This window comes from Spermophilus citellus (assembly GCF_964194105.1).
Source record: "Spermophilus citellus genome assembly, chromosome: 13".
NCBI lineage: Eukaryota > Metazoa > Chordata > Mammalia > Rodentia > Sciuridae > Spermophilus > Spermophilus citellus.
The window spans coordinates 114,626,958-114,649,489 of NC_138193.1; the positions used below are offsets into that span (position 1 = coordinate 114,626,958).

A 22,532-nucleotide genomic window follows, 5' to 3' on the forward strand; every position below is an offset into this window, starting at 1 on the left:
TACCGTGTACGCCAGGCCCAGAGCCCTAGCCGGGTTCCACGGCAGATCAGAAAGACAGAAGGCCACACCGGGCACTCAGGAGACTGCAGACTATGCCACAGAGATGCCCCAAAGATTCTGTGCAAACACGCACTCAAGCTGTCCACAGGCCCGCAGTGCCCGCTCCTGTCTGCCCAGCACCAGAAGATGGGCTTGCTGCCCCTTTCCTGAGGCTCTGGGGCAATCCCTTTATTGCTGCTCCTGCTCTCAGAATGATCCTACTCCCTGCCACCAAAGAAACAAAATGTGACCTCTGCTCCTCATTTGAAGGAGCTCCCCACCCTCCTAGAGGCAGGTGGACCCCCGTCCACTGAAAACTGCCTGCATGTCAGAACCACGTGAGACGGGACAGCGCGAAGGCTGAAGGGGTGTCCTCTGACTGGCTCAGACCCCACGCTTCTTTGGTGTTCTTTAAAACCTGAACAACTTCCTGAGGACCCGCTGTCTTCCCCACAAACCCCCTTGCCAGCTGGGGTGAAGTCCCAGGCACCCCACGTGGCTCCTGTGCCCTCTTACCACCTGGAAGCCACCTGGAGCTGTGGGTCAGCTTAAGAGCAGGAGATGTGGCTGAAAGGGCATCAGGTCCTCAGCTCTGTGGGCTCAGCATCAGAACAGACACAGAGCCTCTGTCTGAGGCCCAACATCCGAAAGAGGAAAATACCCTGAAAGCATCTAGAGACCAAGCAGCCCCTTCTCGGCTGTCCATCGCACATCTGGGTGGATCGTGTCCTCCCCCCACGTTTCAGGTAGACCATCAGCACGTCGTGTTCTCTGCCTCGGAAACCTGATGCTTGTGTGGACTGTGTTTCCAAACCGCTGGACAGGAAAGCACGGCAGGCATGGGTGAGCCCTGCGGCCACCTGCAACCAGCACAGCCCCTGTCCCCAAGGGTCGGCTCCATCAGCCACACGGAGCCACCCACGCGACCCTGATTCCTCACCTCCTGATGTGCTCCCTAAAAATACCTGGAAGTGAGCTGGGAAGTGGCCAGGTGTGACTGCGAGCACAGTGACAGGTGACGGAGACTAGAGAAGACAGTGAAGTCCCCCCCAAGCATCCCTCCGTCACACAGGAGGCCTGGCCCCGGCCTGGCTGCTGGGGAGTACCCAGCGCTTCGCCTCTGGCCCTCATCTGGCTTGGGGACGCAGCCTGTGGTCTCAGGCCCTGAATGTCAGCGTACTGGACGCCAAGGAGGTACCTCAGGCCCAGCCTAAGAACAAAGTAGAACCTCTCACCTGGATGCCTTCAAAGTCACGGGTGCTTTCTGACTCCTCATCTTCTTTAACCACCTCTGCAGGGGCCTGGGGGGGAAACGCACCACATTTCACATTCGGCCAAGCCTGGCCCCCGCCAGGCTCCTAAACAGAGCTCCTGGGGTAGCGGTCCGGGCCAGCAGGGGAGCCTCTGCCTGCTCCCACCTTTGGCTCCACCAGCAAAACACAACATGCTTAACACAATTCTGGAGAAATCTTTAGGGAGACAGACGGGAAATCCTTTCTCTGTGTAAAGGAATGTCGAGGTCCCTCCAGCCGCCTCTGGCCTGCAGACCATGGGTTCCTTCCTAATCCGTGTGCGCCCCGAGGACCCCTCAGGAGGCTGCTCAGGAGACACCCTCTCCACCTAGCACAGGTCACCCTTGCAGCAGTGCTCCTCCCACAGCCTGGAATTGTTCCCAGAGCCATGGCTTCTGGGAAGGCAGTGAGCTGCCTCAGCGTCTGGGAACCTCTGTCCACTCAGGGGAGCCACACGATTCTGTGGCCACAGAGAAGACTGGCACAGGGGCACTTCTACCCCTGCTCTCAGTCGAGACCCACTGATGAGGCTACAGTAAAACGAGTGTGTCTACTACAGGCCACAGCAGGCAGGACAGAGGTCCACAGTGGACAGGACAGAGGTCCACAGCGGGCAGGACAGAGGTCCACAGCGGGAAGGACAGAGGACCACAGCAGGCAGGACACAGGCCCACAGAGGGCAGGACACAGGCCCACAGAGGGCAGGACACAAGCCCACAGAGGGCAGGACAGAGGTCCACAGCGGGAAGGACAGAGGACCACAGCGGGAAGGACAGAGGACCACAGCAGGCAGGACACAGGCCCACGGAGGGCAGGACACAGGCCCACAGTGGACAGGACAGAGGTCCACAGCGGGAAGGACAGAGGACCACAGCAGGCAGGACACAGGCCCACAGAGGGCAGGACACAGGCCCACAGAGGGCAGGACACAGGCCCACAGAGGGCAGGACAGAGGTCCACAGTGGACAGGACAGAGGTCCTCAGCGGGCAGGACAGAGGTCCACAGTGGGAAGGACAGAGGACCACAGCAGGCAGGACACAGGCCCACAGAGGGCAGGACACAAGCCCACAGAGGGCAGGACAGAGGTCCACAGTGGACAGGACAGAGGCCCACAGAGGGCAGGACACAGGCCCACAAAGGGCAGGACAGAGGCCCACAGAGGGCAGGACACAGGCCCACAGAGGGCAGGACACAGGCCCACAGAGGGCAGGACAGAGGTCCACAGTGGACAGGACAGAGGTCCTCAGCGGGCAGGACAGAGGTCCACAGTGGGAAGGACAGAGGACCACAGCAGGCAGGACACAGGCCCACAGAGGGCAGGACACAAGCCCACAGAGGGCAGGACAGAGGTCCACAGTGGACAGGACAGAGGCCCACAGAGGGCAGGACAGAGGACCACAGCAGGCAGGACACAGGCCCACAGAGGGCAGGACACAGGCCCACAAAGGGCAGGACAGAGGCCCACAGAGGGCAGGACAGAGGTCCACAGTGGACAGGACAGAGGCCCACAGAGGGCAAGACACAGGCCCACAAAGGGCAGGACACAAGCCCACAGCGGGCAGGACAGAGGTCCACAGTGGACAGGACAGAGGCCCACAGAGGGCAGGACAGAGGACCACAGTGGACAGGACAGAGGCCCACAGAGGGCAGGACAGAGGTCCACAGTGGACAGGACAGAGGCCCACAGAGGGCAGGACAGAGGTCCACAGCAGGCAGGACACAGGCCCACAGAGGGCAGGACACAGGCCCACAGAGGGCAGGACAGAGGTCCACAGCGGACAGGACAGAGGTCCACAGTGGGCAGGACAGAGATCCACAGCGGGAAGGACAGAGGACCACAGCAGGCAGGACACAGGCCCACAGAGGGCAGGACACAGGCCCACAGAGGGCAGGACAGAGGCCCACAGAGGGCAGGACACAGGCCCACAGAGGGCAGGACACAGGCCCACAGAGGGCAGGACAGAGGCCCACAGAGGGCAGGACACAGGCCCACAGAGGGCAGGACACAGGCCCACAGAGGGCAGGACAGAGGCCCACAGAGGGCAGGACACAGGCCCACAAAGGGCAGGACAGAGGCCCACAGAGGGCAGGACAGAGGTCCACAGTGGGCAGGACAGAGATCCACAGCGGGAAGGACAGAGGACCACAGCAGGCAGGACACAGGCCCACAGAGGGCAGGACACAAGCCCACAGAGGGCAGGACAGAGGTCCACAGTGGACAGGACACAGGCCCACAGAGGGCAGGACACAGGCCCACAGAGGGCAGGACACAGGCCCACAGGGGGCAGGACACAGGCCCACAGGGGCCAGGACACAGGCCCACAGAGGGCAGGACAGAGGCCCACAGAGGGCAGGACAGAGGTCCACAGTGGGCAGGACAGAGGTCCACAGAGGGCAGGACAGAGGCCCACAGAGGGAAGGACACAGGCCCACAGAGGGCAGGACAGAGGTCCACAGTGGACAGGACAGAGGCCCACAGAGGGCAGGACAGAGGCCCACAGAGGGAAGGACACAGGCCCACAGAGGGCAGGACAGAGGTCCACAGTGGACAGGACAGAGGCCCACAGAGGGCAGGACTGAGGCCCACAGAGGGCAGGACAGAGGTCCACAGTGGACAGGACAGAGGTCCACAGCGGGCAGGACAGAGGTCCACAGCGGGAAGGACAGAGGACCACAGCAGGCAGGACACAGGCCCACGGAGGGCAGGACACAGGCCCACAGTGGACAGGACAGAGGTCCACAGCGGGAAGGACAGAGGACCACAGCAGGCAGGACACAGGCCCACAGAGGGCAGGACACAGGCCCACAGAGGGCAGGACACAAGCCCACAGAGGGCAGGACAGAGGTCCACAGTGGACAGGACAGAGGTCCTCAGCGGGCAGGACAGAGGTCCACAGTGGGAAGGACAGAGGACCACAGCAGGCAGGACACAGGCCCACAGAGGGCAGGACACAAGCCCACAGAGGGCAGGACAGAGGTCCACAGTGGACAGGACAGAGGCCCACAGAGGGCAGGACACAGGCCCACAAAGGGCAGGACAGAGGCCCACAGAGGGCAGGACACAGGCCCACAGAGGGCAGGACACAGGCCCACAGAGGGCAGGACACAAGCCCACAGAGGGCAGGACAGAGGTCCACAGTGGACAGGACAGAGGCCCACAGAGGGCAGGACAGAGGACCACAGCAGGCAGGACATAGGCCCCCAGAGGGCAGGACACAGGCCCACAAAGGGCAGGACAGAGGCCCACAGAGGGCAGGACAGAGGTCCACAGTGGACAGGACAGAGGCCCACAGAGGGCAGGACACAGGCCCACAAAGGGCAGGACACAAGCCCACAGAGGGCAGGACAGAGGTCCACAGTGGACAGGACAGAGGCCCACAGAGGGCAGGACAGAGGACCACAGCAGGCAGGACACAGGCCCACAGAGGGCAGGACACAAGCCCACAGAGGGCAGGACAGAGGTCCACAGCGGACAGGACAGAGGTCCACAGTGGGCAGGACAGAGATCCACAGCGGGAAGGACAGAGGACCACAGCAGGCAGGACACAGGCCCACAGAGGGCAGGACACAGGCCCACAGAGGGCAGGACACAAGCCCACAGAGGGCAGGACAGAGGTCCACAGTGGACAGGACACAGGCCCACAGGGGGCAGGACACAGGCCCACAGGGGGCAGGACACAGGCCCACAGAGGGCAGGACAGAGGCCCACAGAGGGCAGGACAGAGGTCCACAGTGGACAGGACAGAGGCCCACAGAGGGCAGGACAGAGGCCCACAGAGGGAAGGACACAGGCCCACAGAGGGCAGGACAGAGGTCCACAGTGGACAGGACAGAGGCCCACAGAGGGTAGGACAGAGGCCCACAGAGGGCAGGACAGAGGCCCACAGTGGACAGGACAGAGGTCCACAGAAGGCAGGACAGAGGCCCACAGTGGACAGGACAGAGGCCCACAGTGGACATGACAGAGGTCCACAGTGGATAGGACAGAGGTCCACAGTGGATAGGACAGAGGCCCACAGTGGATAGGACAGAGGTCCATAGCAGGCAGGAGAGAGGCCCACAGTGGACAGGACAGAGGCCCACAGTGAATAGGACAGAGGTCCACAGTGGACAGGACAGAGGTCCACAGTGGACAGGACAGAGGTCCACAGTGGATAGGACAGAGGCCCACAGCGGATAGGACAGAGGCCCACAGAGGGCAGGACAGAGGACCACAGCAGGCAGGACACAGGCCCACAGAGGGCAGGACACAGGCCCACAGAGGGCAGGACAGAGGCCCACAGTGGACAGGACAGAGGCCCACAGAGGGCAGGACAGAGGTCCACCGTGGACACGACAGAGGTCCATGGAAGGCAGGACGGAAGCCCACAGAGGGCAGGACAGAGGTCCACGGCGGGCTTCAACAAGGTACACAAAAGGTGGGAACGGCCTGTTCACTCATTGCCTGGGAGATGCTAAGGGAGGTCCAGCTCCGGCTCCAGAGCCCAGAGGCAGAGCAGGGGCAGTGTGACAAATCACAAGCTGGCTTTCAGGTGGCTGCCTGGCGTCACTCGCCCATCCTCAGGGAAAGCAAGTCAGACAGCCACACCCGAGTTGAAATGGGTGAAGCCCACACCACAAAACCAGAGAGGGGGCTGCCTGGAGGAGCCCTAGGGGACGCCGCTGCTGCCGGTCACAGAGCTCTGCGGCCACAGACCCTAGGTATGCGTCCAATGCCACCAACCCCATCAGCCCAGAGCGCATTAAGCATTATCCAAAGAACAGTTGCTGTGGCGCCAACCACAGATTCATTCCCTCACGTGACAGCACCTCAAGGATCCTGCCACACTGAATCCCACGAGGTCAGGAGACGCAGCGGCCATAAGTGCAAATAAGCAAGGTCCTTGAGAAGCCAGTGTCACGGGGATGGCAAGTCTAGGTAACAGTCTCACATGGAACTAGAGCCACAGCAGGACAGGTGCAGCAGGGAAGGCTGGTGGGGCAAAGGACAGGGGAGCCGCTGACACAAAGGGCCCTGAGCCTCCCACAGCGCTGTCCTCTGAACTCCTGGTTGCAGGCATTAGCGTAGGAAAAGGAAACACAGGAGCCAGAGGAGCAGGAGGAAGCACTGGGCTCTCCTTCCACATCTGTCCCTGGGGCACAGCATGGAGGGCTAGAGGGAGCAGCCCACTCTCCTCCTCCCAGGAGACCTCTCTGAAACACCAAGAGGCCATCGTGCACTGCAGCTCTCCAGGAGGATTCGAAAGGCACCTCCCAGGAGTGCGTGGACGTATATGCAGCAGCTTGTCCAAAACTTAGGCAGCTGGCACATGGGTGGAGCCAGGTGGCCTGAGCATCCCTCCACCTGACTGCAGCTTTCTACTGGTCTCATCACCCAGGGCTTCTGGCGTCCACTTCTGTCGGACTTCATGGACATCTGGGCAACACCCTCGTGCACCAGGTCTCGGAGCAGGGAGACAGGGACTAAGAAGGCCCCGTGTGCTCTGAGGAAGGTTCCTCCAACACATGGCCCTCTCTGCGCATCGGGCAGCCGCCGTCACTGCTCCTCCCATGCCCCTCCTCTGGGCTGCCGAGCACCCCACCTCAGGGGCCTCAGGCTGGGCACAGGCCTGGTGGGAAGTGTTCCACGTCCCTGAGGCCTGGAACCTGGGTTATACTGTGGCTGACCACTAGGAAGTCTCAGTTCATGGAGCCAAGACCTGGCTTGGGAGACTCCCTGGGCAGAAAGCTCTTTCTGGAAGCCCCTGCTCCACTGCAGCCTGACAGCCTGGCGCCCGGCCTCCCAGAGCCCACAGGACGCTCCTGCTCCAAGCAGCCCTCAGGGGCATCCCCGCCCACCAGGGACCTGCTTCTTCCTCTCACTCATTACTCTAGGTAAGTGAATCCACTGCCCCAACTCAAATTCAAAGGACGCCAAGATCACCAAAGCCCCAAACCCATGAACACGCCTACTGACAGGGCTAGCACAGGCGTGCCCAGAGACCTGGCACCCAGAGGGCACAGTCATGCGGCAGCAGTGAGGGCAGCCGCCTAAGACGTCCTCATCCCACATTACCAGAGAAGGCTTGAGGGTCCAAAACACACTTAAACTGTTTGGGTTTTAAAAGAAAACCACATCTTTGGGTCATTTTCTGCGATGCCGAGGGAAAGAGTGAATCACGTCACTGGTGAGTGAGGCAACAGCAGGGACTCGTGGGACACACTCCAAATGCCCACGGAAGTGGACAGCACAGAACTGGTACCCAGGCTGCAGCAGATCACCTTCCAGGAGGTAGAATGAGGGCAGCAGTCAGAGTGCCAGGCACAGGAAGAGGAATAGAGCACCCCGGCTGCTGGACTTCCATGCTGTGTGGTCCTGAGAGCAGGGGTGGCCCTGAGCTCTCTAAGAGGGGAAAAGTGGACTCAAATGCTAATATTGATCTTTGATGAATAAAATTCTTTTCTCCAAAGCTGACATTTGGAAATGCACTTTCAATACCTTCAGGTGGACAGTGAAAACAAAGTCCTGGGCTTGGGGGCCCATCTGGCACCATCTCCTTCACAGGAGCAGGGACAGAGCCTGAGGGATAGGGAGACTGGCCCAGGCACGCAGGGTGAGCTGGGCTGGATCCCAGCCCTCACCGGTGCCCTGGCCTCCTCTTCCCCGACACGCGTCCCTCACCCCATGTTGTGCCGCCCTCCCATCCCCACAGGCCCCTGCCTGTGCACTACCTCCTGGGCCACCTAAGTGAGTCCTCCCAGGCTGGATGAGCCCAGGGTTCACGCTCACAGTCTGATTCTGCCCTTTATTCCCTCGTTCAGTCATCCCACAAATCGCTGCAAGGGCCAGGACCCTGCTAGGTACAAGGGCTACAGCAAAGCAGACCAGTCCCCTCCCTTGAGGAGTCCACAGCTTAGCAGGGGCAGAGACAATAACAAAAGAGTGACAAGTTAAATACACAGTTACACAGGAGCTGGGGAGGGACAGACAGGAAAACGCCTGAAACTGGATCTGAGGCTGGGCAGTGGCTAACTGGGGGGACCATGGAACTTTCTAGAGCAAGAAAACTTGAGGAAAGGGGGGCAGGGATGAGGCTGAGGCAGGGAGCACAGTCCAGGGGTGGACAACAGAGTCGTCCTGGGCCCGCCACCCACCTGGTCCACCGGCACCTCCACCTGCACGTCCTGGTCCTCCTTGACGTCCGGAGCCCCTTGGGTGTCCCTGGTGGGCTTCTGGGCTCTATACACATCACCTTGTGAGGGGAGACGACACAGATGGGCTTTCTGAACCCGGCAGAAACCGAGGCCATGGGACATCTCCTAACCCAGACCAGCTACGAAGCGCACCCGGGGCTTCCAGCTGGCAGGAGTCCAGCGCCCAGCTCAGGGGCCTCGTTTCTGCAGAGTCTGTCTATGTCTCTACTCCTGAGGTCCTGGGCCTGAGAAGGCTCGGGCGCACTGCACACCCACCACGGCAGACCGTCCAGCTCACGGTCAGCTAAGACGAACATGTGCCAAGCCTGTGTTCAGTTGATTCCGTGAGAAATAAATAAATAAGAAATCATAGAAATACTTCCAGGAAATACAGCCCTATCAGTTCAAAATGTATCCATGATCTGGGTTTGAACGGCTAGGCGCTACTCACCTTTAACGGACTGCTAGAAGTCGCTCTGATTGTCACTATAATTAGATGCCTTAAACACTTTTAAAATTCCAAGGTTCTTGAAACATGTACCCTCACCCTGAGCAGAGGCAACAGATGAGAACAGAAGTGGAATGTCCTGGCCTGGCCTTCAGCACCAGCAAAGTGAGCACGGTCACCAGGGGGTGCAGTTGTCCAGAAAGGAAGCTCCTTCCAGTCAAAGCCCTGGCCGGGCCCCTCACCTGGCCTGCTCCGGTCCTTCTCCTCCCTTCCCAGCCTTGGCCCAGAGGAACTGCCCCAGGGCTTGAGCTGGAGGGCCCTCTCCCATGGGAGGGGCGAGGGAACCAGGCCGGGAAGTAACACCCACCCCACGTTCAGGGTTCCGGGTCCTCTTCCTCGTGTCTGGTGATTGACACTTGCAGCAACCCTGCAGTGGACACACCCACCCCGGGGTGGGCAAACAGTTTACCCATAGTTACACCTGCAGTAAGGGCTGCAGCTCGAATCTGAGCTCCAAAGGCCAATCCTGCCATGGGGCTTCCCCTGTATGGGATCCGTGTTGCAAAATGCAGACTTCCCATGCAGCGACCAAGTCCTCATTGTCCTCGATGTGTGAGGATGTGTCAGGGAGCAGGCCCAGGGCCCTGGGTCTGAGGCCAAGCCAGGCTCTCGGGTCTTGTTGGAGCAGGTCCACCTGCCTCCCTGGCACTCTCCATGGGGACAGACAGATCCCACCGACACGGGTGCCCAACCAGCCATATTGTGGGCCTTCACTGTGGGACAGGGAGGCCAGCAAGGAAAAGGGAGTGAGGGAATCTAGGGAAATGAAGCTGCCCACACAGAGGAAGCTGGGAAATAATCAGGGCAGAAGACCTCTGGCTGTGCTGGACCGAGACAGAGCCCGAGGAGAAGGCTTTCAGAAAGACAGCTTCCAAGACGGTCCAGACGCTGCAGATGCCCCTGCTGCCCGTCTCCTCCACAACCAGCCACGGGGCCTTCTCCCTGCGCAGTCCCCTCCGTGAGGGCAGGACCTGCCCATCACCCACAGGAGCCCAGCAAGGGCTCAGGGAGGGTAGGAGAGCTGGCAAAGCCAGGGCGTGGCTAGAACCAGTCAGAACCAGTTGAAACCAAGTCTGGGTCATCCTCTACCCTGCGCCCATTCTCAGAAGGTGTGTGTGCACAACAGGTGGCTTTTGTGTCCTGTTTCTCTCTCCTTTCTGTCACTGGTCCTCTCGGGGAGGACAGACAGACCCCTGACACAGCTGACTTTAAACCTACACTTGTCCTCCCTCTGCAGCCTGGGGACTGTGACTCTGCTCCAACAGGGTCCTTCCAGCGAACATTTAGTCTAATCAGAAGGTTACACACCAAGAGAGATTTTGCCACATAAAATCCGTCCCAAGCACACACGCGCACACACTCTGCCAGGCCCGCAGCCCCCAGCCCGGCTGCAGCACAGTGAGGTGCCCGTTACCTGTGCCCATTTGGACTAGAGGGTCTGCCGGCGATTTCTTCTTTCCTTGTTTGGCGTAGTAAACAGAATCCTGAGTTCTAGGTGGTACGCTCTCATCTTTAGGAGGCTCTTTTTCTTTAGAAGTCACCTAAAGTGCAAATTAAAAACAAAGCTGTCTCAGGAGCAGAAGCGCCATCAGGTCCCTGCAGGGAGGCCCCAGCAGGAGGCCAGGACTTAGAGCCCCTCCTCACACCTTCCACTCTCCTCCTTCCTGTCCAGTCCACAAAGAATGGAAACCAGTTCACTTTCCCCTCCCTGCAGTGTCTCTGGGGGACAGGTCAATGACCTCTCCACCTCAGGTGGCCTTGCTAACCCCTGGGGGGAGGGGGGAGGGGGGTGACGGGTGAAGGACACTGTGAAACCTGGTAAAAACCATGACTCAGTGACCACCACGCCTCTGCTCCTGCTGGACCATGTGCTCCGTGGGCCTGGAAGCGCCCAGCGTGGCTTTCTTTTGGGCAACAATAAAGGGGAGCTCTGTTTAGAGGGACTGGGGCCATGGCTCAGTGGCAGAGCGCTTGCCTCGCACAGGTGAAGCACTGGGTTCAATCCTCAGCACCACATAAAAATAAATGAATAAATAAAGATATCATTTTAAAAAAATCTGTTGAGAATAACAAAGGAGAACCACATCAGAGGAGAGATGAAATTGACTCCTAGGCACCTCCCATGGCATCTTTACTCTACAAGTTATCTTTTTTTAAGATTTTCCTTTTTTAATCTTCACTCAGGCAAAAGTATACAAATAGATATTTCTTTCACACTGTCAATAAGTGTCCGCACAACTAGACTGCTCTATACCATCAAACCACCAAGACCTTCTCCCCTCACAGAAAGGGACAGAGGAAGGCATCCTCCAGCCTGATACCAGAGACCCCGCCTGGCGACCCCGCCTGGGGCGGCCTCCGTCCACGGAGACAGGCGTGCTCCCCAAGAGCGCTCGGAACCCACTCCTTCTGCTGCAGGCCTCTGCCCTGGTGCACCTCTGACACCAGTGTGAGCTCTATTGACGGAGGGCACAGGCTGCTGCACTGTCATTCATCCTCCTCCCCATTACAAACACTTTCAGAAAATAAGCCTGAAAAGTGGTAGATTTATCTCTCTTTAGAGTTTTAAGACAATTATTCTTCTCAGGAGCCTGTTTCGACCAATCTACTAAGATTTAATGCGACTGTAACAGATTATCTCACACTGGCCACCTGGGAGCCACCCGAGGAGAAGAGGGATGAATCACACATTTTGTCAAATTGAAGAACAGCAATGACCTCCAAAGGGTCAGTCACCAAGTGGGAGAGGAACAGCGATAACCTCTTTCAGGGTCAGTCCACCAGGTGGAAGGAGGACAGGGACGACCCCCTCACTCAGCCACCAGGAGGGAGAGGAACAGGGACAACCTCCTCAGTCAGTCCACTCCAGTAAGAGAGGAAGCAGGTGGCCAGCTGGAGGGTCCAGCAGGATCCCTCCCAGCCGGGTCAAGGTCTTCCATCCTCCATCCAGTCCCTGTTTAGCCACCTGTGAAGCAGAAGACCGCTGCCCCTCGGCTGCTCGCTGCTCCCTGGACCTGGAGAGATCCCTTCTGTTGTTAGCCGGCAGCACCAAGCCCAAGCACCTATTGCACAGTGACCCTCGTGGTGAGGCTGGGCTTCAGAGTGGGCTCTGTCTCGTCTTCAGTGTTTCTGACCTCGTCACACACCCTTAGTTTTTATGATTCATCTCCATTTCATTTTCAGCATTCTGCTCTATGCCCAGAGAAGTGTTTAACAGTCGTGTCCTGATTGTAGACGTGATGTAAATGAAAGGCTTATTAACTATGTACTGACTTTTGTACAGAGGCCTGCACCATAAAATACCCTTTGGAACATTTCTTGAATTAGCCTTACCCCCTTGAAAGGTAATAGATCTAAAATCACAAATCAAGCAGCTGCTATGAAGCTGAAGCTGACAGAACAGAACAGGGGAAGCTTCGATCAGCTCCTGTCACTGGACTGAGAAGCTCATGCTGACTGGGCTTCCCAGACATTGCCCAGCTGTAAAGGGCTGCTCTCCAGGGTGTGAACCTCTGAATCAACCACAGGGTTGAAACCATCAGATACTAGAGTCTGTCAAGAAGTGCGTCTAGATGTGACGAGGGAAAGACACTCGTCTTGCTGTTGTCACCCGTCCACTTCCTCACACACCATGGCCACGTAGGTCTCCCCATGGCCCCCAGGATTTCCCTTCTCGTTTCTTTGGATCAAGATGCTATGAGTCACAGAGCTCATGGGTACTTATGAGCCTTTAGCCATGTCACAGCGCCTGTCATCACCTGCGCGCTCTGTTTTCTACGATGGAAAAGCCCTGGAGAACCAGGCAGCACAGATCTTATCACCGATTGCACTGGAACTAAAAGGAAAAGCAGAACACAATGGGAGTTCATCGTGAAACTCAACCTGCGCAGAGCCACCCTGGCCCCTCCCTCCATCAGAGGCACAGCAAAAGGAGCGGCTGTACCAGCTGACCCACCGCAAGTGACAGCAGCAATACTTCCCATGATTGCCAGGATGCCATCGGCAGAAGACACAACCTTGTCTCAGAGATGCTGAGCTGCCAACAGTCCAGGATCTCAGATCGGAGGCTCGGCTCCACCTGCAGGTCGCTGGGAAGGCGGCAGCTGCCCAGGCCCCGTCCCTCCCGACTGCTTTCCTGTTTTCAGTCCACACATTTTATTCTGTCATCAGTGGTAGCGATTACCAAGTGCACCCACCTTTTCACTCCCTCATTCAAAATTGGATTGAGCATTACCTGTATACACAGCCTGTGACCCAGGCCCTGCCTGCCTCTCCACCTCCCCGCCCTCACCAGCCACCCTCGTGGTACCTCCCACCCGGCATCTTGGTTTTCCTGACTGTATTGGGCAGTGGTGATGGGGTGGCTGATGGCAGCTCTGGAGGTTAAACCATTAGTAAAGAGACACTGCTGACCTGTCGGAACTGCAGAGGTGGAGGAGTTGATGCCAGGTCAGGGTGCCCCTGGGCTGGGGCTCAGTGAACGGGCTTCAGTGGACTGAGGTGGGGTGAGGAGCGTCAGGTCACAGGCATGCTCATCCACATCTGCTGCTCCAACAGCAGAACTCACGCTGGGCTCATCCCGAAGTCCCCAGCAACAAGCAGGGCCCTGCAGTGGGACCCCGCAGTGCCTCCATTCAAGTCTGTGGTCACTGGTCCAAAGCTCTGTGTTATGCTTGTGAAGTGGCCACAGAAAAGTCAAGGAAGAGCCTCTGCTTTGTACTCTAGCTACATTCTTTAAGGACAATTTGCAAATTTGAAATAAATTCCATGCCCAATTCAACAGAGCACCACAGCTGACCACCTGCAGACCTGCACAGCCCTCACGCTCCACGGAGGGTCACTGTATTACAGGGCTCCCCTGGTGACCACCTGAGGACCTCAGAATGCACAGGCGCAGGACCTGCACAGCCGTCACGCTCCACGGAGGCTGTCCATGTTACAGGGCTCCCCTGGTGACCACCTGAGGACCTCAGAATGCACAGGCACAGGACCTGCACAGCCGTCATGCTCCACGGAGGGTCACTGTATTTCAGGGCTCCCCTGGTGACCACCTGAGGACCTCAGAATGCACAGGCGCAGGACCTACACAGCCCTCACGCTCCACGGAGGGTCACTGTATTACAGGACACTCTTGGTGACCACCTGCGGACCTGCACAGAGGGTATTTGTGTTACAGGGCTCTCCTGATGACCACCTGAGGACCTGCACAGAGGGTATTTGTGTTACAGGGCTCTCCTGGTGACCACCTGAGGACCTGCACAGAGGGTATTTGTGTTACAGGGCTCTCCTGGTGACCACCTGAGGACCTGCACAGAGGGTATTTGTGTTACAGGGCTCTCCTGGTGACCACCTGAGGACCTCCACAGAGGGTATTTGTGTTACAGGGCAGTCCTGGTGACCACCTGAGGACCTGCACAGAGGGTATTTGTGTTACAGGGCAGTCCTGGTGACCACCTGAGGACCTGCACAGTCTTCACACACTCCCGGAGGGTATTTGTTACAAGGCTCTCCTGGGCTTCTAGCACTTACTAATTCCTTTTCTTCTCCATAAAGATGTTGAGGTGATTCACACAAAAAGTAGATTTTAAAAAAATGTTAAATAAGTTATAAACAAAATCTGGCAAAAGTAAAGAAACAAATTGCTTTGTGGTGACAAAGTCGCTGCGACCCATCCCAAAGCCAGCCTCAGGGGAGTCTGCAAGAAAAGGCCTCACACTCAGAGATCACCCACCCCTCAGGTGAGACAGGAGTGCATGGTCCTGAGGCCACGCCACATGGGCTTTTGTACGAGCAACGTGAAGAACGTCAGGTCCCCCGACAGCCATCTTACCATAAATGCAGAGCTCTGACACGTGCCCTTGGTTTTCTTCCAGAACCTTTCATTCTCAGAACAAAAGGTCCTTGCCATACTGCTATATATTCTTGTTAAGTTTACTTTATGAAGAGTTTTCCATGATAGATTTGATTTTCATAAAATAACACATTCTTGCATCATAGTTTATACCATGTTTTGTCGTCTTTCTGCGTAAAGATTCCTAAAGGCTAAATATCATTACCCAAACCTGTAAAGTTTCCAGCCACAGATTTCTAGGAGAGAGAGAAAAGAGAAACAGGCAACACCAGAATGAACATGTCTCAATTCAGACCAAGTAAGCACTGAATAAAAGGGAAGCAAAATCATGTAGCCACCTGAAGAATCCAAAGTCAGAACCACAAAATGAGCACGGGTGCGAGGAGCAGGAAGCCACGGAACTGGCCGGGGGTTCAGCGGCCTGGTGAGTTGGAAGGCACTCGAAGCTGCCATAAGGTCGAGTGTGGGACTCTGAAGGTCACACCAGCCAAGCTAAACAGCAGCCATCCTTCAAGACCCAGGCCCCAAAGACAGACAGACACTTCTCTAAAGAAGAAACCCAAATGGCCAATAAGTATATGAAAAAATGTCAACCTCCCTGGCAATCAGGGAGATGCTCATCAAAAGTACACTGAGACTTCATGTCACTCCCTTGGGAACAGCAGCCACCAAGAGCACGGTGACAGTAAGTTCTGGGGAGGCTTTCGGGGAAGGAACACTCGAGCGCTGTGTGGGGACTGCAGACCAGGGCGACCACCGTGGGGAGAGTCTCAAACGACTAGCAAGGGAACCCCAGATGACCCAGCTGCCCACCCCTCGGTGTTTACCCAGAGAACTTGGATGGGCTCACGGTAGTGATGCCCACACATCAGCCCCCAGGAGTCCAGGTCACAACAGCCAGGCTGTGGAACCAGCCCAGGTGCCCTTGACAGATGAACGGACAAGGAATGGGGCACATATCCACAGTGGAGTTTTACTTGGCCATGAAGAAGAGTGGAAGTGTGGCATTTGCTGTGACGTGGAAGGAAGTGGAGACTATTAGGCTCAGGCAGAAGCTGCAGTTAAGTAGGGAGAAAATGGAGGAGTGGGTATCAGAAGGTTGGAGGGAGATCTGGGAGTAGAAGAAAGTGAGGGAGAGCAGGAGGGAGGGAGGGGAATGAGAGAGAATCTGATAGGCTGTGAGGGCCCGTGTTAATATACCCAGTGAATCCACCTTTACATATATCTACAGGGCACCAAATAAGATCACACCAGTAAACAAACAGAAGGAAGATGAGTAGAGGAAAGAGAGAGGAGGAGGGAGAAGGGGAGGGAAAGAGGAGGCGCCAGGACTGACATGGAGGGCACGTAGGGATCTGTCAAAATGAGCCCATGCACACAGTCGTACTTCATGCACAACATCACATGTAATTCACTCATCAAAGCACACTAAGAAATGAGCGCCCAACACTGTCCACACCAGAGGGTGAAATGCTGGCCAAGCCAGTAGAGGAGAGCTCCACAGGCCCAGGACCCAGCGTGTGCACACCACGGAGCATCTGCCCTCTTGCTCTGTGATCTGAGCTCAGCTCCCATCCCCACACACCTCAACGATGCCCCCATACACCGTGATCTGTGCATCCCAGCACAGAGCATGCCTATGGCTCTGGGCTCACGGATCGTCATTCAGCCACCTGTCCCACAAACACTACTGAAATGCATTCCTCAGAGAGGAATGAGGTCCTTCAACTCACGGAGCCATATAACAGCAGTGAATTCACAGAAAACCTTTGTTACCAAAACTAGTCAAGGACAACACCAGAAAAAAATGTAGGCTAATCTCACTTATAAACCAAGATCAAAATCCCCTAACAAAATTTAGCAAAACACAGTCAGGAAAACATTTTTAGAGGTAACATTGTCCGCAGATGAGCATCGGGTCTGGAACGTGGTGGTGAGTTCAGCGTGAGAAGTCAGGTGCCACAGCAGCAAGCTGAGCTACTTCAGGGCAAGGACAGAGACAGCCCAGTCAAGCTCATCCACGGTGGGATGGACGCAGTGGTAGTCACAGTGCTGGTCGGACAGTGAGAAGGTCAATGGCATTTGCAAGAAAGCAGCCAAAGCGGTGCCTGTGACATCTGCATTGCCCAGGACAGAGGAAGCCAAGGCCCCCATGCCCTTGGGTACTGGCCAAGAAGACCCCGACACATAGGAGTTCTCCAGGCCAGAGTGTTACAGTCGGGAGGCCTGGGAGCCAGTGCGCTGGACACGGAGACCCAACAGCTCTGTCAAATAAACAGTACCAGCAACAGAACTGAAAAACACAGTTTCCACACAGTGACCAGGGACACACAATCGAGCCAGGTCGTGAGGATGGTGAGGCCTCCTTCCTCCCCAGACATGCTTTCTCATGCTTTCAGCTGCAGCAGCTTGTGTGTGTAGACACGCACACACCCCTCCGCGCCTCACTCTGCGTCACCTCTGCCTATGACGTCCTCCCCACACCCTCCAGGGTCCGAGGGTGCCTCAGTTTCTCTCCTACCTGTCCCATGAGACTGCATGTCTTATCACAAATACCTGCAGGTGGCTCCAGTCTGACCAGCTCCATGTCTGGACCTCACTTCCCCTTCCCGATCATAGGAGGGTGTGACTCCTCTTTAGGGTCTGGTGCTCCTACTGTGCACCTAAGGCTCAGTTTACAGTTCAGGGCCTGCATGTGCCCTGTCCTTTCCGGTGCCAGAAGATACCAAGTCAGCAACAGTGGTCACCTCTCCTCTTAAAGATCACTTACCTTCTTCTTTTTCTGCAGGCGTCTTTCCATGTCTGAGTACTTTCTGAAAGACAAAAGACAGCTTGTCATGTCTATGCTCAACCCATTCTCACAGGCTGCAGCCTGGTCCTGGGTGGGGAGCGGGGCAAGAGCGCAGCCTGTGGTCCATGCAGAACAAGGGCTCAGGCATCCACGGTTTCCCAGTATGGGAGCAGAACGGGCCTGGTCCTGCTTTGCCTGCTGCCTTGGGGTCCCTGAAAGTGACATGGCTCTTATCAGGTGGCTTTGGCCAAGGCTGGCACCCACAGGGGCTTCTGTCTGGGGTTTGTGGTGGGGAGCCTGGCATGTGGCGCTCCCACAAACGCAGCTCCTCTTGCAGCCCTCACAACTCCCGGGGGAAGCGATAGCCTCCCTGTTCTTGGAGGAGCCCAGGCTGAGAGGAGCAGGCCTCCCTCCCTGTCCACAGCCGGCCTGCCGCAGGGCCCACCGACCCCATCTGCCTCACTCTGCACTCGACCTCTTGCACTGGGTGGTAGCTGTGCACACAGGAAGCGCCTCCCCCAGGGCTCACAGAGCAGTTCCTGCACCTGCTTGTCCTGTGGAATGGCCCTGTCCCTCAGCCACTGGGCAGCCCCTGTTTCTCCTGAGCCTCAACCTCTTTGTTGAGGGAAAGATACTTAAGCCCCTGCTGGAGACTGTGAAGGATGGTGATGGGAACCTGACCCGTGAAGAATCTGTATCACCAGAACAGCACATTTCACTGTGGAAAAACAGCCAGCAGCTGAGGTGGACATACTCAGAAGAAGCAGTGGGGAGAGGGGAGACTTTACCAAAGCTCAGGATGCAAAGACTTAAAATGGACTCACTCTTGGACCTCGATGGGGACGTTTGGGGACCTCCAGTATGGAAAGCTTTTGAAGTTCTCCAGTCCTGCAGCAACATAGAATCGACTGTCTTGCAAGTCCTGTGAGTTCTCCAGAAGGTGTCCATCCAAAGTGAACAATCTGCAGATGCAGGAAGAAGCAGGCTAGAGACAGTAGGACCAGCGCACAGGGCGTGCTGTCTTCCCCTGTGACACGACTAACCTGGGCTCTACCGAGAACCAGCCCTCACAAGCAAGCCCGCCATGGACGGTGAGCCCCGAGCTCTGCTCCTCCAGACAGGCACGCTGCTGGCTCCAGACTTCTAATTCTCCACCAGTGCTCAGAGGCTCTCAACAACATGCTAAGCTCTTGTTTGGTATTCAATTAATTTTAACTAATAACAGCTAAAGTTAATACAGATTGGCCTAATTGTTACGATACTTGGCAAACAAACCAGCATTTCCTGCAAATAATGTGCCTTTTCATCAGCACCAAAAGGCTCCTCTGAGCCTACTTCTTGTTTGGTCCTCATCCACTAGTTCATCTGTTTAAGAAAGAGTCCACTCGTCCGTATGCATAGGCAATGAGGTAGCCATTATTAGGGCAAAAGGAAGAAGCCATTGCTTCTCCACAGTCAGGATGGCAAACACCCTGCACAGCACACAGACGGGAGGGGCGACACGCTGGGCCGCTGCAACAGCTCATGTGCTGAAGGCCTGTCCCAGCCTGTGCCCTGGGAAGAGCTGGTGGAGCCTTTAAATGGAAGGCCTAGGGCAAGGACACTGGGACCCAACTGGAGGGGGATGTTGGGATTCTGGCCCTTCCTCTCTGCTTGACCACCATGATGTGAGCAGCTTCCTCTGCCACAAACGGCCACCATGAGGAGCTGCCTCCACACAGGCCCAGGACCAAGGGGGTCAACCAAGCGTGAACTGCAACTTCCGAAACTGTCAGCCAAAATAAGCCTTTTCCCTTATTAAGCTGGTTATCTCAGGTTATTTTGTTACAGTAATAGAAAGCTGGCGGTCAGAGGGTCCAAGACGAGCCTGGTCAGACTCAGTGTAACCTTCAAAGGTCTAAGAATTCCCAGTGAGGTTTGAAAAGTGAGCAGGATTTCATCATGTGAGGTGGATGGAAGCCATCTGGGCCAGAAGGAGGGAATGTGCAGAAAAGTCAGACAAGAGGAAGCTGCCATTCAGGGGACTATGGCTGAAGGGCAGGTTGTAAAGAGCCTCCATGTCCAGGGAGAGGAGTCAATGGTTAGTTAGACAGACAGCAACACTTTCTGTGGAAGAGTGGGTAGCAGCCATGTCACAGCCACAGCAAGCTGTTGTCGTGGGCAGCTGGGACAACAGGAAGGGCCTCCAAGAAAGAGGAGAGGCACCCACTGTGAGGCTGTGAGTCAGAGCTCAGAATCAGGGCTGCACCTGAGTGGAGGAGAAGGATACTGGATACAAGAAGAGCTGGAGGCCACAGAGCTCGACATCACCCCACCACACACCAGATCACTGAGGCGCCCGTGAAGCAGAGGAGCCAATCACCCAGGTGCTAGGAACCAGAAAGTCTAGGAGGAGAACAGCAAGTTCCCAGACACTGAGGCTCTGGGGCCCCTTCTGAAATCTGCAATGTTAGATCAGGCCTAGAAGAAGGCCAGAGGGACAGCATCAGGACAGGAGGAGACATCAGGAAGCCCAGGGGACAGCATCAGGACAGGAGGAGACAGGAGGAAGCTCAGGGGACAGCATCAGGACAGGAGGAGACAGGAGGAAGCTCAGGGGACAGGGTCAGGACAGGAGGAGACAGGAGGAAGCCCGGGGGACAGGATCAGGACAGGAGGAGACAGGAGGAAGCCCGGGGGACAGGATCAGGACAGGAGGTGACAGGAGGAAGCCCAGGGGACAGCATCAGGACATGAGGAGACAGGAGGAAGCTCAGGGGACAGCATCAGGACAGGAGGAGACAGGAGGAAGCTCAGGGGACAGGGTCAGGACAGGAGGAGACAGGAGGAAGCTCAGGGGACAACATCAGGACAGTAGGTGACAGGAGGAAGCCCAGGGGACAACATCAGGACAGGAGGAGACAGGAGGAAGCTCAGGGGACAGCATCAGGACAGGAGGAGACAGGAGGAAGCTCAGGGGACAGGGTCAGGACAGGAGGTGACAGGAGGAAGCTCAGGGGACAACATCAGGACAGTAGGTGACAGGAGGAAGCTCAGGGGACAACATCAGGACAGGAGGAGACAGGAGGAAGCTCAGGGGACAACATCAGGACAGGAGGAGACAGGAGGAAGCCCAAGAATTCACCATGGCCTGATCTTCCCCCACAACTGGCCACTTTTTCCAGCATAGGGAGTCGCATGCAGTGACAGGGTGCAGTGCTTCCCAAGAGCACGGTGGCTCAGGCTTTCCACCTCTCTTCGTAAAGCCACTGCCTCCAGTGACCTCTCCCTGGGCACTGAGCCACTGTAAGCACTGACACATGCTGCCACTCCTGGACATGAACACGGCTTCATTTCCATTTGCAGATGAGGGAAAGACATGGAGAGGTTAAGGATGACCTGAGTGACAAAGGTAGAGAGGCAGAGAAGATCTGGCCCATCTGACCCCCAGAAGCCACCGGCTGTGCTACTGCCTGATCCCATCTGCAGCATCTGGCCCAGCAGTAGCTGCTGGCCACCTAGGGAGGCCACCCGCAGGGCTTGGGCAAGGCTGGTCCTTCTGGGCTGTGTGCACACTGAAAAGCTCATGGTCAGTGCTCAGCAGTTTGTTTAGAGAATAAATTCACAAAACTGGTTGAAAATGAGGATGATACAAAGACAGGAGACACTCCCTGCTTCTGAGGACCAAAATCCGATTCAAGATGAGTCACCCTACACCTGCTGGTCCAGGCAGGAAGTGCTCTCAGTAAGAAAACAGATGCTTGCCACCCATCTCATAGGCACAGCTCCTTACTTTCGAACACCTCCCCAAGGGAAGACTTTTTCTCCAATCGTGGCCAGCACGCTATTCCAGTCTTTCAGGCTGAATTTGGGTATAATAATTTTTACGGGTGGAATAAATATTCTTCCATTTGTGAAAACACTGTAATAAAGAGGAAAACATTCATTAAGGCCTTAAATTTGAGTTGAAGAAAATCAAAGGAAACATACATACATGTATATCATTACAGAACTGAGAAAGCACCGCGGGGACTGAGCAGCCCCTGGTGACATCCCACGCCCCACAGAGCACCACCTGCACCTGCGGAGAGGTCTCCACGCCTGCTGCGGAACACAGATGCTAGGAAAATACCTGTTTACCTAGTCTAACAAGCCCAGAAAACTGGACAAAACTCTCTTCCTTAAAAAAAGCTGCCTTCTTTATTTCAAAGCCTGTGCTTTCTTGGTGTGAAGAGAGACAAGACAGTGATAAGTGAGAGAAGCAAGCAGGTTTAGAAAACTGGGATATTTCGAGAAAGGCAAAGAGAGAAGCAAGCTGGTTTCAGAGACACCCAGGTAGGAGAGAGTTTGAAGAGCGGCCTTAATAGAGAGGGGAGGGAGATAGATTGGACTAGGAAGGAAGAGTGGAACTGAGGGTGTTAGGTGCAGGACAGGCTGGTCTGCAGGGCATGCCAAACCAAAGTTAGCTGCAGGATGACCTGGCCTCTCAAACCCTCTGTCTGGCTCTTTATCACCTGTTTGCTTCAAGCCCAAACGCCCCAGCCCCCGCTCAAGGCTGAACACTTAAACCCCTTGTGTGCCAACAAGGCAGCTTGCAGACCCAGAGACCCCATTAGATTTGGGCTATAAAAACTCCCTAGCCTGTTCCTTCCCTTTAAAGTTCATTCAGACTCAGGTGGGTAAAAACATTTCTAATCAAGTTTTTAACCAGCTTCTCCTCAGGAATTACCAACCCCTGGCTTCTGAGGATACCTCCAGTCGAGACCTATGCCGAATGGACTGACATCATCAGGGATCTCGGGTGGCAAGGAACCTTCGTTGATCTGGTTCCTGAAGTTATACCAGTCCTCTCAGCCTCCTGTGGGGGCTCCCTACTTCGATGCCCACTCTCATTTAAT

At 56.2% G+C, this 22,532-nt stretch overlaps 1 protein-coding gene across 1 annotated transcript in view; it reads right to left on the reverse strand.

The window, feature by feature from the left end:
* The window catches only part of DCDC2C (doublecortin domain containing 2C), a gene marked incomplete at its 5' end in the record, with an annotated part of 97,611 nt that overhangs the window by 44,921 nt on the left and 30,158 nt on the right, over window positions 1-22,532 (reverse strand). Inside the window, 6 exons of the mRNA XM_081265174.1 lie at window positions 1,275-1,340; window positions 8,467-8,564; window positions 10,428-10,554; window positions 17,635-17,677; window positions 18,480-18,617; window positions 21,428-21,556. Coding sequence (XP_081121300.1) covers window positions 1,275-1,340; window positions 8,467-8,564; window positions 10,428-10,554; window positions 17,635-17,677; window positions 18,480-18,617; window positions 21,428-21,556 — 601 coding nt within the window. The remainder of the gene's footprint in view (window positions 1-1,274; window positions 1,341-8,466; window positions 8,565-10,427; window positions 10,555-17,634; window positions 17,678-18,479; window positions 18,618-21,427; window positions 21,557-22,532) is intronic.